This window comes from Rhinoraja longicauda, chromosome 21 (genome assembly GCF_053455715.1).
Source record: "Rhinoraja longicauda isolate Sanriku21f chromosome 21, sRhiLon1.1, whole genome shotgun sequence".
NCBI classification, from domain to species: Eukaryota; Metazoa; Chordata; class Chondrichthyes; order Rajiformes; family Arhynchobatidae; genus Rhinoraja; species Rhinoraja longicauda.
This window is the reverse complement of record NC_135973.1, coordinates 6,978,153-6,993,924: the sequence shown is the minus strand read 5'-3', so window position 1 is coordinate 6,993,924 and position 15,772 is coordinate 6,978,153. Positions and strand designations below refer to the sequence as shown.

Here is a 15,772-nt window from a genome sequence, read left to right as displayed (position 1 = left end):
GTGGACATTGATCGGCCGGTGCCGGTTGCGCAGCCCCGCCCGCGCGGTCGCCCCCCGTCCAAGCTACCCCCTCCAGTGTCTGCTACGACCCCTCCACCTGTCGGTCAGTCGCCGGTCCCTGCGCCGGTCATGGTGCGCACCCGGGCTGGTCGCCTCGTGCGCCCTCCTGTCCGTTTTGTACCTCCGGTTCTTGGGGGGGGTCCTGTGGCGGATCAGGCCACTCCTTGGGTCAGCCCCCTCGTTACGTGACGGACAGGCGTAAGGGGTTAAAAGCCAGACCAGGGGGAGGCGTGGCTCATCCCTAGGGGAACTACGCTGTGGGCTGGAGCTCGCAGCCTAATAAAAGAATCTTACTAAAAACTGCCTGGCGTCTTGCCTTTTCTCTGGCCTCCGCCAGGCCACTACAATATGGTGCTTTATTTGTCACCTGTACCGAGGTACAGTGAAATTCACTTTTGTATTCAGTTCTGTACAAGTATCACTATACATAAGAATAAGGAGTAGGCTATTTAGGACTGAGATGAGGAAAAACTTTTTCACCCAGTTGTGAATCTGTGGAATTCTCTGCCACAGAAGGCAGTGGAAGCCAATTCACTGGGTGTTTTCAAGAGAGAGTTAGATATAGTTCTTAGGGCTAAAGGAATCAAGGGATATGGGGAAAAAGCAGGAACGGGGTACTGATTTTGGACAATCAGCCATGATCATATTGAATGGCGGTGCTGGATCGAAGGGCCGAATGGCCTACTCCTGCACCTATTTTCTATGTTTCTATATTAGATTAGCATCTCAGATACAGTGCAAGTGTATAGCAGTAGTACACTGAGTCAGTATACAGAGTCACCAGTTTGGCACCATTTTGAACTCCCAGTTGTTGTAAGTGGCATTGATGATAAGGAGACCTAGATGTATATATCCCTCCTCTCTCCCCCCTCACATACAAGGTAACAGCCCCTTTTGATGTCACATTCCATTTTCTACCTTTAAACAGTTGAAGTCCTGAAGCCCCCACAGTTTGACGGTGCCGTCTGCTGACGAGGTGCCAAGGATTTGGTCCACAGGGGAGAACTGGACGCACCAAATCCCACGTTTGTGTCCTCGGAATACTCCCACGAGTGCGAAGTTGGAGCTTGACCAGAGCTTCGCTGTCCTGTCCTGGGAGCCCGTTGCTATCAGCTTGTCGTTTGGAGAAACAACCACGCTGTTTATATCCTGAGAATGAACAAATAGGATGCGTTTAATGAAACAGTTTGCCTCACGACTAATGAATAGTTCCATGTCCAATGCAGCAACAGTTCTTAATCATTTTACATTCATTTCTATGGTCCTTAGACACTGCTGTAAATTGCAATATACCCGAGAGATGCAAACAAACAAAAAGGCAGAGAAAAATTCAGTTTAGGTTATTGTCACGTGTACCGAGGTACAGGGAAAAGCTTCTGCCGCGCACTAACCAGTCAGCGAATAAATAATGCATGACAAGAAAGTCTGGTGAGAGGCGATTTTGAGGAGGGCTATGAAATGAAAAGTGAGACTGAAGTTCAGAGAGAACCTCCCCTCCCACCCACCACTCTTCCATTTCCCTCTTTGGCGCAGCTGTTCACTGTTTCTCCAGAGGTGCTGCCTCACCCGCCGAGTTACTCCAGCACTTTATGTCTACCTTCGATATAAGCCAGCATCTGCAGTTCCTTCCTGCACAGTTAGACACGGCTGTTCACTGTTGCTTTGGCACTGATAATACGACTGGAATCTGCCGTTGCTTACTTTGTCATGAGCCTTCTCGGTCAGAGCAGCGTGAAGGACTTCAGGCTCCGCGGTTTTCTCCTCGCTCTGGGCTGCTGGGGGTTTTGTAACGTTCCACAGCTTTACGGTGCAATCCTGGCTTCCACTCACGATGAAATTTGCTTTTAATCTGCAATTAGTAAAATAATTGGGAGAGAGAATGAGCACAAGTTTTCACACGGTGTGTTCAATCCGATCTGCGTGAGATAACCACTTATGAGGTGATCAACCAGAACCAGAATCATGGCAGTGATGCTCTGATAATGAGCACATCATCAGGAGCAGGCGTCAACAATCATTTTTCCAATTTCAACACAAGGCACAATAAATAAATTTACTGGGGGGCACAGCGGTAGTGTTGTAGCCCTACAGCGCCAGAGTCCTGGGTTTGATCCTGACTTTGGGCGCTGTCTGTGCGGAGTTTGTACGTTCTCCCTGTGACTGCGTGGGTTTTCTCCGAGTGCTCCGGTTTCCTCCCACACTCCAGAGACGTACAGGTTTGTAGGTTAATTGGCTTCTGTACAATTGTCCTTGGTGTGTGGGATCAAACTAGCGTGTGCGTGATCGCTGGTTGGTGCGGACTCAGTGGCCTGAAGGGCCTGTTTCCGCGCTGTGTCTCCAAACTAAACAAATAGAATTTTACTTCTGGCCACAAAAGGAGCAGTGAGTACAAGTTGTCAAAAACATGATCAAACAAGCAAGCATTACGAACTTTAAAATGAAACCATTGTCTTTTTTCTGGCACAAAGTGCTGGAATAGCTCAGCAGGACAGGCAGCATTCCTGGACGACATGGAGAGGCGACGTTTCGACCGGACCCTATCCTATCAGATGCTGCCTGACCCGCGGAGTTACGCCAGCACTTTATGTCTTTTCTGGTAAACCAGCATTTGTTATACGTTGTTTCTACATCGTTTTTTTCTCATTTCACTTCAAAATATCTAACAACTTGTGTAGCAAGGATATGTTCAAATCTTCCAATTAAAAATGTTGACACGATACATACCGTGAGCAAGAAATAACACCAACAGAGTGAGCATGTCCTAACCCTTGTGCCACACATTTCACTTTGCCCGTCTCTTTATTCATTCTCCAGACTCGAATAGTTTTGTCCTGAAACAGGGGGAAAACACTGAGAATTAAAAAACTGATTTTGTGGCATTTATTATACAATAAAACTGAATAATGACCTGTTAAAGCCATTACTATTTTATCAAAGTACTTTAAGAAAATAAATCATACCTTAGAACAGCTGGCAAATCTGGTAGCTTTTTCAAAAACATCCAGAGCTAATACAGTGTCTAAAATTGAAGGGAAAAAAAGAGCTTTCTATCACCCACAGTATAGATTCAGCAGAAGGCACTTACTCACTTAAGATATATGTAGAGGCCATTCAGCCCATCAGGTACATGGCAGCTCCGAGCAGAGCAAATCCCAACAAGCTCAAGAGAGATTTAGATTTAGCTCTTAGGGCTAAGGGAATCAAGGCATAATGGGGGGGAAAAGGGGGCGGGATTTCAATTAGGCCCCCCTTCATTCTTCTAAACTCCAGCGAGTACAGGCCCAGTGCTGACAAACGATCATTATAGGTTAACCCACTTATTCCCGGGTTCATTCGTGTAAACCTCCTCTGGACCCTCACCAGAGCCGGCACACAAACAAATACAATAAATAACTCAGAAAACAAATACAATAAATAACTGAAAAATAAAAGTTATTGGGCATCGCCGTCCATACAAGGGGGGCACAGTTGTGCAATTGGTAGAGTCGCTGCCACATAGCGTAGAGACCTGGGTTCGATCCCGACCTCGGCTGCTGTCTGTGTGGAGTTTGCACACACTCCCTGTGCGTTTCCTCCGGGTGCTCTGGTTTTTGCTCACATTCCATAGATGTGCAGGTTTGTAGTTTAATTAGCCCTCTGTAAATTGTTCCTAAAGTGTAGGGAGTGGATGAGAAAGTGGGATAATGCAGAACTAGTGTGAATGGGTGACTGGTAGTTGGCATAGACTTGGTGGCCAGAAAGTTGCATCTTTCAATCAATAAATACGAGTGATTCACATTATCTAAACACAAGCCCAATAAATCCTGCTCATGAGACGTGCAGGTACAGGTAGGCTAATTGGCTTGGTAAATGTAAAAATTGTCCCTAGTGTGTGTAGGATAGTGTTAATATGCGGGGATCGCTGGTCGGCGCGGACCTGGTGGGCCGAAGGGCCTGTTTCCGCGCTGTATCTCTAAACTAAAAAAAATTAGACTTCACACATTTTGCTAAAATGGCTAAACCAACATTTTCCGATCACATTCTACTTTGGGATAAAAAAACATATTCTCCATTCTCCCCACTTACCTGTGTGCCCATATAGGACTTGACAATTTAATGTTGCCAGCTCAAAAACTTTCAGCTGTGGACTGTTTGTAGCTACCACGATGTGTGTGTCAGAAGGCCCCAGGAATTTTACGTCCAGCACCTCATCATTATAACCAACAAACTGAAAAGAGAACGCATTAAAACATGATGTTAACATTTTAAAGCGTTCAGAAATTGAACAATGTTTTGACTGCTCCAGAACAGTGCCTGCCCCATTGTTATTAAGACATTGAAGCAACCTAATAGGGTTACCTTTATATAGTAATGTGTAATATGAAGGAACTTGCCTGGAACAGCCACTGCTCATAAGAACTAGAGCTAGATTAGTTTAGTTTAGATACAGAGCGGCCCACTGGGTCCGCACTGACCAGCCATCTCTGCATATTAACACTATCGTACACACACTAGGGGCATTTTTTACATTTACTAAGCCAATTAACCTACAAACCTGTACGTCTTTGGAGTGTGGGAGGAAACCGAAGATCTCGGAGGAAAAACACACACAGGGAGAACGTAGAAACTCCATACAGACAGCACCCGCAGTCGGGATCAAACCCGGGTCTCCGGCGCTGCATTCACTGTAAGGCAGCAACTCTACCACCACGCCACCGTGCCGCCCAAAGAGCGTGGACTTCGGAAATTGCGGCAAAACATGGCACCTCTTGCACGCGGGCTCAGTAGATTATTTCTGTACACTTGCTAATCGGGGGGGGTGTGGCAATAACCTACTGGACTGTTTGAAAGATAAGCAATTTCACTGTGCCAGCACTCTGCACAGATCACTGTAAGGGTTAAACGATAATTTCAGCTAAAATGTAAAATGGAGTTATCAGCCAGATTAGCAGCGCAGCATTCCAAACCTGCTCATGCCTAGGAACTTACGACATCTGGGAAAGTGCAGCTTTGTTGAGCAAAACACAACAGCAATAGTTAGGTGGACCACCTGCCACTGGGAGTGCAGAAACGTTGCAGACAGCGGGGGGGTTAGGTTTGCCTCAGGGAGGGGGCAGTGGCACGGTCTGCTCAGATAAGAAACGCCATGAAGGATGGTGTCGGGCGACCATCCAGGAGGAGAGAGCCCCAGACTTAGACCGCGTCGCGGACGGTGCCAGGAGATGAAGAACAGGAACATCCTGTGGCGTGCTCTGCTGTGCACTCGGGGTTTGCGAGTGCGTGCGGGGATACGAGAGTCTATGTCCCTTATCTGCTAGTGTAATAAAATACCTTGTTATTCAAACTCTGTTGTCCGAATCCGGTGATTTATCGAACACGACACACGTGACCATAAAAGCACCATTGAAGAAATCAATGGCTTATAACACCGACCTCCTGTAGCTGCATCCATAGTCAAAAGCGGTTTGATTTTCCTCACCCTCTCTGCGCCACTCTAATAAAGGACAAATCTTTTTGCTCTCCTGAAAGTCCTCTACTTTTCAAGTTTTTGTTAAAAATTGCAATGGGCTTAAAGATGATCAATTGCTGCAGCTAAGTTTTTAATGCTCCTGAAAAGAATGGGGAAAAAAATGCCCTCCCTTCTGTAAATAGATGTACAGTCTGATAAATAGCCCAAGATAGGTCTTATCTGTGTTAGTTAATGAAGGGCGGCAAGGTGGCGCAGATGTAGAGTTGCTGCCTTACAGCGCCAGTGACCCGGGTTCAATCCTGGCTGTGGGTGCTGTTTGTATGTCTCCATGTGACCGTGTGGGTTTTCTCCGAGTGCTCCACTTTCCTCCCACACTCCAAAGATTGCAAGTTTGTAGGTTAATTGGCTTCAGTAAAAAAAATTGTAAATTGTCCCTGGTGTGTAGAATAGTACTAGTGTACTGGGTAATATTTGATCGGCGTGGGCTTGGTAGTCTATAGTTATCTATCTTTGGCATAAACCAGCATCTGCAGTTTCTTCGTACACATGAGCCTCGACTTTACCTCCATTATCTTTACACGCGCCACCATTTGCTATCACACTATCATCAACAATCTGCAATCGTGAATATCACACACCAGCAAATTTTAAAACCCCGCCAATGTCTGACATACATGGATAGGAAAGGCCTGAAGAGGGGTCTCACCCATTCCTTCTCTCCAGAGATGTTGCCTGTCCTGATGAGTTACTCCAGCTTTTTGTGCCAATCTTAGGAAAGGTTGCAGGGGTTCCCAACCTTTTTCGTCCCGTTTACCCCTGGCAACTTTTCAAAAGTAAATTTACCCCCACCCTGTTTTGTTCAGTAATTTGAGCTTACACTTCTACCATAATAAAGCGACCGACAAAGGGGAAATTTTCAAACATTTTAAACAGTATTATTTTAAGTTCAAAAAACAATAATGGTAGGCGAAATTTACCCCCTGGGGGTAAATTTACCCCAGGTTGGGAACCCTTGGTTTAGAGGGATATGGGCCCAACACACGCAAGTTAGACTAGTGTAAATGGGGCAAAGGTAGGCATAGGCAAGTTGGGCCAAAATACCTTGTTATTCAAACTCTGTTGTCCGAATCCGGTGATTTATCGAACACAACACACGTGACCATAAAAGCACCATTGAAGTTTCCATGCTGTGTGACTTCCCTGCGAGGACTCTGTAACACCTTTGCATCCAGCAACGTCCTCCACACCCCTAGAGAATCACCCTCTTCCCCAACATCCCCGGAGCTAATCAGGGAGTACTCCCTGACTCAAAGGCAGCCAGGTATGTCGGGCTGATTTACAGATGAGGAACCGACTTACAAAATCAAATCTAAATGCCATGGAGCAACACCTAAACTACTTATAAATATCAAATATCATAATGTACATGATGTTATTGCAGATGAACAGCAACGAATCATTCCTCTTCGACCTGCATTCCTTCCTTTAGCTTCACAATTCGCAACTGTTCAATCCTTCTGTCGCATTACTTCTGTCTTTTCATCTCTGGCCTTTGTCTGACTATCTGCCTATCAAACCCTCCCCTCACCTGTATCCACCTATTACCTGCCATGCTGTGTTCCACCCACCCCCACTTCCAGGTTTCTTTCACCAGCCCCCCCCACTTCCTACCCACATTCAGACTGGTAGGGTCACAACCCCAAACGTCCATGAGCCACAACCAGAACTTATCCATGTTCTCGAGGTACAACTACCTGACCTGATAGTTTATCCCAGCACTTGTTTCTACAATGAAACCTATGTGCTATTAGAGTCATAAAATCGTACAGCATGGAAACAGGCCCTTCGGTCCAACTTGCCCATACCAACCATCTACCATGGATACCATGTACCTATCCAAATGTTTGTTATAATACCTGCCTCAACAAACTCCTTTGGCAGCTGGTTCCATACATATCCACCACCCTATCCTTGTACATACCCGAATGACTTCTAAGTGTTATTATACCTGCCTCAACCACATCCTTTGCCAGCTCATTCCATACATATCCACCACCCTATCCATGCATAGAAAAAAACCCCCGCAGATGCCAGTTTAAGTCGAAGGTAGACACAAAATGCTGGAGTAACTCAGCGGGTCAGGCAGCATCTCGGGAGAGAAGGAATGGGTGGCGTTTCAGGTGGAGACCCCTCTTCAGACTGATGTCAGGGGAGGGGGCGGGACAAAGATGCATCTTTATCCCACCCCCTCCCGACATCAGTCTGAAGAAGGGTCTCGACCCGAAACGCCACCCATTCCTTCTCTCCCGAGATGCTGCCTGACCCGCTGAGTTACTCCAGCATTTTGTGTCTACCCTATCCATGCCCCTATCCAAAAGTCTTTTAAACGTTGTTATGCTTGCTACATTAATGATATGAATATTTCAGCAATTTTATAATGCCCTTGGGAAGTCATTCCTTAAACTTTACTCACCTGCCGCTCAAGTTTCAGAGTACACAGATCATAGATGAGGATATTATGTTCAGCGGTTACAGTGGTTAGCTTCCTTGTTGCCGGGACAAGCATGCAGTGAGTCAGCGTCTGCTCATCTGCATCATCTTCCACTTCCTCCCTCGGTTTACCAGGCACACGCTGAGAATATACGCACTTTCCAGAACGAGCTTCCCAAATTCGAAGGATCCCTAACAAAACAAAAAGTAATAAAAATAATAATTGAACCACCGGATTAGGATTGAAAAGTAAATGCAAGATTAAAATTATTCTGGAAAAAAACTCATGTATTTCTATATCGGGAAGCTTGAGGTCGTGAGGGGGGTGAAAACACAGCAGGGGTGAGGGCTGGGGTCAAAGAGGGGCAGAGAGGTGGAGGATGGCTGGGGGAGGGGTCATGGAGACTGAGAGAGAGGAGGGGTGGGGGAGAGAGAGAGTATAAATTCATAACTTCTAGGAGCCGAATAAGGTTATTTGGCCCATCAAGTGTACGCCATCATTCAATCATGGCTGATCTATCTTTCCCTCTCAACCCCATTCTCCTGCCTTCGCCCCACTACCCCTGACACCCGCACTAATCAACTACGGTTGGGGGTTAGGAGAAATAGAGCGGTTTGAAGAGGGGGAAGGGTAGTAGGACCCAGTGGGGCCATCACTGAGGTTCCCTGATGGGGGGTGGGGAAGTAGTAGTGCCTCGAACCAAAACATCACCTATCCATGTTCTCCAGAGTTGCTGCCTGTCCTGCTGAGTTACTCCAGCACTTTGTGACCTTTTGTGTATTAACCATCTACAATGCTTTGTTTCTAGCTCATGGATGTGCAGGGTTTGGAAGATGAGCAGATGAAGTTAAAAATAAATCGATAATCTGCCATAACATTTTAAGAAATGTTATTATTGAACATCTCTAATTTAAAAAAAATATTTCATTGAGTCCTAATTAATATAGGCACAAAACCAAAGGAATATTCAGAGGAATAAACAACCTCAGAAAATAGACTGTTTCATGCAAGGTGGTATTAGGAAGTGGGCAGCAAAGAGGTAACGTTGTTTGGCTGAAGGAGGGTGGATATTAGTTTAGTTTAGTTTAGAGATACAGCGCGGAAATAGGCCCTTTGGCCCACCGAGTCCGTGCCAACCATTGATCCTCGCACATTAAACTATCCTACACACACTAGGGACAATTTTACATTTACACCGGCAATTAACCGACAAACCTGTACATCTTTGGAATGTGGGAGGAAACCGAAGATCTCAGAAAAAAGCCACGCGGTCACGGGGAGAACGTACAAACGCCGTACAGGCAGCACCCGTAGTCGGGATCGAACCCGGGTCTCTGGCGTTGCAAGGCAGCAACTCTACTGCCGCATCTAGGAGAGAGGGAATGGGTGACGTTTCGGGTCGAGACCCTTCTTCAGATGGTATAATCGCAATAATTAGAGATGCCAAAAAGGTGTAACTGAAGGGTTCCTACATTTCCGCCGCATCCAAGGTGCAGGCTGGTGACAATATGCTCGCTTTATAACTACTTCAGCACACACACGGTACTCACCTCTGCTGCCCGCTGTGATAAAATGTTGTCCTTTGCTCATCACTCCCAAGGGAGTGAAATCCTCATCTTCTGGTAGCAACATGACCCCTTCCACAGCCTAACAGAAATCAACATACATTTACAGAGAAGTTACAATATTACTCTTACCAACTAAATTACATGGCGAATGTGTAGGAAGGAACTGCAGATGCTGGTTTATACCGAAGATAGACACAAAATGCTGGAGTAACTAACTCAGCGGGACAGGCAGCATCTCTGGAGAGAAGGAATTCCTTCTCTCCAGAGATGCTGCCTGTCCCGCTGAGTTACTCCAACATTTTGTGTCTATCTTCATCTTAAATTACATGCCTGCTCTTCTGTCGAGACCCGAAACGTCACCCATTCCTTCTCTCCAGAGATGCTGCCTGTCCTGCTGAGTTACTGCAGCATTTTGTGTCTGTCTTCATCTTAAATTACACGCCTGTTCTTTTGGACAGAGGTTTCTATTTTGCAGCAGATCATGGACATTCATTGCATAGGAGACCATTCAGCCCACTCTGTTCATGCTGTCTCAAAAAAGGAGCTGTTTACACTGTTCCCACTGTGGGTCATAACATCAAATGCTTATCCAGATACTTATTTTTAGTTTTGTTTTAGTTTTAGAGATGCAGCGTGGAAACAGGCCCTTCAGCCCACCGAGTCTGCACCAACCAGTGACCCCCTCACATGGACACTATCCTACATTAGGGACAATTTTACATTTAGATCAAACCCGTACGCCTTTGGAGTGTGGGAGGAAACCGATGTTCTCGGAGAAAACCCACGCAGGTCACGGGGAGAATGTACGAGCTCCGTACAGATAAGCACCTGTAGTCAGGATTGAACCCGCGTCTCTGCGCTGTAAGGCATCAACTCTACTGCCGTGCCACCGTGCCGCCCATGCCACTGTGCATGTTTAAACATGCACAGTCTTGAGGGACCATATAGCCTCCACTTATGCCTGGGAAATAGCAAAAATACACGATAAACCCCGTGAATCTACAGCAGGTTGCTTCAGGCAAACTGTACAAATAGGCCATCTAATGGATAAAGAAAGCAATTACACCATCTTCACCCATGTTGTTGGCACAAGGAACTGCATACACTGGTTTACAAAAAAACAGATACAAAGTGCTAGAGCAGTGATGTCCAAACTTTTTTCAAAGAGGGCCAGATTTGATAATGTGAAAATATCCAAGGGCCAATGCCCCCCCCCCGGAGCTTTAACTAATGCGCTCCCCCCCACCCCCGGACCTTTAACTAATACGCTCCCCCCCCCCCCCCCCCCCCCGGACCTTTAACTAATGCGCTCCCCCCCCCCGAACCTTTAACTAATGCGCTCTCCCCCCCCCGGACCTTTAATTAATGCGCCCCCCCCGGACCTTTAATAATGCGCTCTCCCCCCCCCCCGGACCTTTAACTAATGCGCTCTCCCCCCCCCCCCCCCCGGACCTTTAACTAATGCCCCCCCCCGGACCTTTAACTAATGCGCTCCCCCCCCCCCCCCCGGACCTTTAACTAATGCGCTCCCCCCCCCCCCCGGACCTTTAACTAATGCGCCCACCCCCGGACCTTTAACTAATGCGCTCCCCCCCCCCCCCAGACCTTTAACTTATGCGCTCTCCCCCCCCCCCCCCCCCCCCCACGGACCTCGCGTCTGACAATCCGCAGGTCGGGCAGCGCTGACCGCCGGGAGGTGTAGTCGCCGTCGCCTCTCCCGCTGGGGGGGGGGGGGGGGTATGCGGCACCCGCCCGACTGACGGGAACGCCTGCCAATGAGCGTGCGGGGTGAGGAGAGCTCAGCTGCTGCTCTCCCATCCCTCCCCCCGCACGCCCTCAACCCCGCCGCCGGGAAGTGTAGTCGCCGTCGCCTCTCCCGCTCGGGGCGGAGGGGGGTCGGGCAGCGCTGTCCGCCGGGAGGTGTAGTCGCCCTCTCCCCTTCCCCCTACCTTCATTCTGTTAGACAGTGCTGGAGGGCCATAAAAAATAAATTTTAAGACGGAAGCTGCGGGCCGTATAAAATCTGACCTCGGGCGGCGATTGGCCCCCGGGCCGGACTTTGGACATGTCTGTGCTAGAGTAACTCAGCGGGTCAGGGGGCATCTCTGTCGGACATGGATAGGCGGTTTCGGGTCAGTACCCTTCTTCAGACTGATTGTAGGAGGGGAGAAGAAAGCTGGAAGAGAGGTGGGGGCAGGACATTGCCGGATAAGTGATGGGTGGATTCGGGTCAGGGGGCTTTCTCCCCCCCCCACAACATCAGTCTGAAGGGTCGCAAACTGAAACGTTCCCTTTCCATGTCCTCCAGAGATGTTGCCTGACCCGCTGAGTTACTCCAGAAACTGTGTCTTTTTTTCCCCAACCTAATTTTGTAAATTGGGGGAAGTAAAGTGATTTTCAAAAGCTTGTTCAAAATTGCCCTTTTAATCTGAAAGGTCGCCTGATGGATCTTGAAATGAAGGAAAAATATCATCATGGTAAAAGAGTTGAAGCCTCTGATGGGAACAACCGCTCTGAAGGCTGGTAATACTGCAACCAAAAAGCCACTCAGAGAGTTGCTAAAGGGCTGTCCATCACTTGAACTGCAAAAGGAGATGTGGAAAATAGACACAAAGTGCTTGAGTAACTCAGCGTCTTTGGAGAAAAAGGATGGGTGGCGTTTCGGGTCGGGACCCTTCCTCAGGTCCGAGGGGGATGTGTGTACATGACACTTTTAACGGGCATCTAACCTAATTTCCACACCCTAAAGAGTAAACAAAGTTAGACAGACACCGATACTAATATAAGCAAATGAATCCTCACTATTTCATGCTTACCTACTGCTGGAGGAATGCAGAGATCTCCAAAACATTGAAATGTATAGGTGCGTGTAAGACTGTGTGTCCACACCTTCCATGGGAGTGGGTGCAAGCAGATTAGACAAACGGCGCCTAATAAGCATTTGCAGCCATCAGCCTCAATGCCTTGAGGCAAGTTTGTATTACAGTAATCAGTAATTAGATTCAAAACTCTGCTCTAAATTTAGATATTCGCACATGTTTTATAATCTCAGCACCGAATACTTGATGCTTGTTTTCACCCTTTGATAAAATAAATATCCATGTGAACAATTAAGTTATATTTGCAAGGCTCAAGGTCACATGGCTTGCAATAGGCATTTAATTTATGCAAGGCCTTTTCAGCATTGGAAATTATGTTTTAATTCTCAGTTCAACTTACCTCAAACACAGGAATTGTTCTCTGTGATTTGTAGGTTGTTAAGTTCCATACGGTACATATTTTATCTCGGCCAGAGCTGTGGGAAAAAAAAAAGTTGTGTGACATATGGTGAAAGAATGGGTCGACGGGGCTTATTTATTCACAGGATATTTAGAAGGATGAGAGGGGATGTTATAGAAACATAAAATTCTTGAGCGATTGGGCAGGCTAGATGCAGGAAAAATGTTCCCCATGTTGGGGGGACTACAGAACCGGGGGTCACAGTTTACAGTTTAAGAATAGCGGGTAGGCCATTTAGGACTGAGATGAGGAAAAACGTTTTCACCCAGAGAGGTGAATCTGTGGAATTCTTTGCCACAGAAGGCACTGGCGGCCAATTCACTGGATGTTTTCAAGAGAGTTAGATATAATAATAATAATAATAATACATTTTATTTATATAGCGCTTTTCATATACTCAAAGACGCTTTACAGAGATTTTGAGAACATAGGGAAATTAATAAATAGATAAATAAGTAAATAAATAAATGAACAGAGAAAGGAGACAGTAGGTGAGGTGACCTTCAGTGGTTGAAGGCAGTACTGAACAGGTGAGACTTCAGCGATGTTTTGAATGTGGTGAGTGTGGGGGAGTCTCTAACGGTTTGGGGTAGTGAGTTCCATAGGGTGGGAGCAGCGATGGAGAAAGCCCTGTCCCCCCAGGATCTGAGTTTAGTCCGGATGTGGGGGGATAGGAGATTGGCAGCGGCAGAGCGGAGGGTGCAGGTGGGAGTGTGCCTGTGGAGGAGGTCGGTCAGGTAGGATGGGGCCAGGTTATGGAGGGCTTTGTAGGTTATGAGGAGGATTTTGTACTGGATTCTCTGGGGGATGGGGAGCCAGTGGAGTTTATAAAGGACGGGGGTGATATGGTCACGGATCGAGGTGTGTGTGAGTAGACGGGCAGCGGAGTTTTGAATGTATTGAAGTTTATTGATGATTTGTGAGGGTGCGCCATAGAGGAGGCTGTTGCAGTAGTCCAGACGGGAGGTGATGAAGGCGTGGATGAGGGTTTCTGCAGCTGTGGAGGAGAGGGATGGACGGAGACGGGCAATGTTTTTGAGGTGGAAGAAGGCTGTCTTTGTGATGTGTTTGATGTGTTTGTCGAAGGAGAGGGTTTGATCAAGGATGATTCCAAGATTCCGGATGTGAGGTGAGGTGGATACTGGGAGACCATCAATGTTGAGGATGAAGATATAGCTCTTCGGGCTAACGGAATCAAGGGATATGGGGAGAAAGCAGGAATGGGATATTGATTTTGGATGATCAGCCATGGTCATATTGAATGGCGGTGCTGGCTCGAAAGGTCTACTTACTCCTGCACCTATTTTCTATGTTTCTATGAAGCCAAAAACACGAGGGTAAATTTTTCCAAGTTTATTCAACTTCTCCTTGTAGCTGAAACCTAATTCTAATCCAGGCAGCATCCTGGTAAACCTCTGCACCCTCTCCAAAGCCTTCACATCCTCCTGTAATGGGCGACCAGAACTGCACGCAGTATATTTCACAATATTACTATCATCTTTCAACTTCCAGGATAACTATTCAGTTGGTAAAACAACTTTATAATGTAGATCTCGATTAATTTAATGAGCTTCATTAAGCAAGATCCTCATCCAATGAATCCCATTGCAAAATGGAGGCAGATTGGGGACCAATGACTGAATAATTTCCGTTAAATTTTCAATTAAATTGACTAGGTTTACACAAATGATTCATTGTAAAACCCTCTCAGATCAGCCTGTCGCATTGTAGGAACAAGGAACTGAAGATGATGGTTTACAAAAAGAATACAGAGTGCTGGAGTAACTCAGTGGGGCAGGCAGCATCTCAGGAGAGTATGGACAGGCAATGTTTCAGAACAGAGAACAGTACAGCACAGGAATGGGCTGTTCGGCCCACAATATTTGTGCTTGCCCGTACCTGATCCATGACCCTCTATTCCATGCACTTCCATGAGCCTATCCAAAAGCCTCTTAAACGCCACTCTCATATATCTCCCTCCACAACCACACCTGACAATGCGTTCCAGCCCCCCACCACTCTGTATAAAATACATGCTCTGCACATCTCTATTAAACTTTTGCCCTCTCTCCTTATAGCTGGGCCCTCTAGGGTTGGACATTCCCACCCTGGGGAAAAAAAATTCTGTCTACCCTATCTATGCCTCTCATAATTTTATATATATAATTTATATATCAATGTCTTCCCTCACCTGGGAGGTTCCAGAGAAAACAATCTAAGTTTATTCAACTTCTCCTTGTAGCTGAAAGCCCAATTCTAATCCAGGCAGCATCCTGGTAAGCCTTCTCTGCGCCCACTCCAAAGCCCCCACATCCTCCTGTAACGGGCGACCAGAACTGCACGCAGTATTTATTGCAGCATTACGAGTACCTGACAAGTGTGTTGCCATCTAAAGTGAAAGCCAAGGAGGTCACAGCACTGTAGTGGGCATCCAGCATCACAATGCACTTGCTGGTGTTCAGGTTCCAAAGTCGGATTTTATTGTCCATCGAAGAGGAGAAAAGTTGAAGACGTGAGATGTCAGGGTGAAATTCAACAAGGCTGCAAAAGAAGAGCAGAAGGGAGAGGGGAATTCACAAGAAGAAAGAATAATTGGTGTCATCCCATTTCAATTACACAGAAACACCCCTCGAGACAACGTAGTAAATACATTTTGTCTTTTATAATTCAGATCGGAGATACAGCATTGAAACCGGCCCTTCGGCCCATCGAGTCCACGCCGCCCACCCACCAGCTCTATGCCATCCCTGCTTCACATCCACTCCCTACACACCCGGGGGCAATGCCTTTGGGATGTGGGGAGAAGTCCACGTAGTCACAGGGAGAACATGCAAACTCTACAGTCAGCACTCGAGGTCAGGATCGAACCCGGGTCTCTGGCGCTGAGAGGCAGCAGCTCTACCAGCTGCGCCGCCCTAACCTTTA

The 15,772-nt window shown here is 46.9% G+C and overlaps 1 protein-coding gene across 1 annotated transcript in view; it reads right to left on the bottom strand.

Annotated features, from left to right (window-relative positions):
* Positions 1-15,772, bottom strand: part of tbl3 (transducin beta like 3) — a 48,197-nt gene that overhangs the window by 24,813 nt on the left and 7,612 nt on the right. The window contains exons 7-15 of the mRNA XM_078417677.1: positions 15,218-15,388; positions 12,788-12,863; positions 9,551-9,647; positions 7,983-8,191; positions 4,126-4,267; positions 3,021-3,079; positions 2,785-2,891; positions 1,762-1,909; positions 979-1,209 (exon numbers count right to left, since the gene is read on the bottom strand). Coding sequence (XP_078273803.1) covers positions 979-1,209; positions 1,762-1,909; positions 2,785-2,891; positions 3,021-3,079; positions 4,126-4,267; positions 7,983-8,191; positions 9,551-9,647; positions 12,788-12,863; positions 15,218-15,388 — 1,240 coding nt within the window. The remainder of the gene's footprint in view (positions 1-978; positions 1,210-1,761; positions 1,910-2,784; positions 2,892-3,020; positions 3,080-4,125; positions 4,268-7,982; positions 8,192-9,550; positions 9,648-12,787; positions 12,864-15,217; positions 15,389-15,772) is intronic.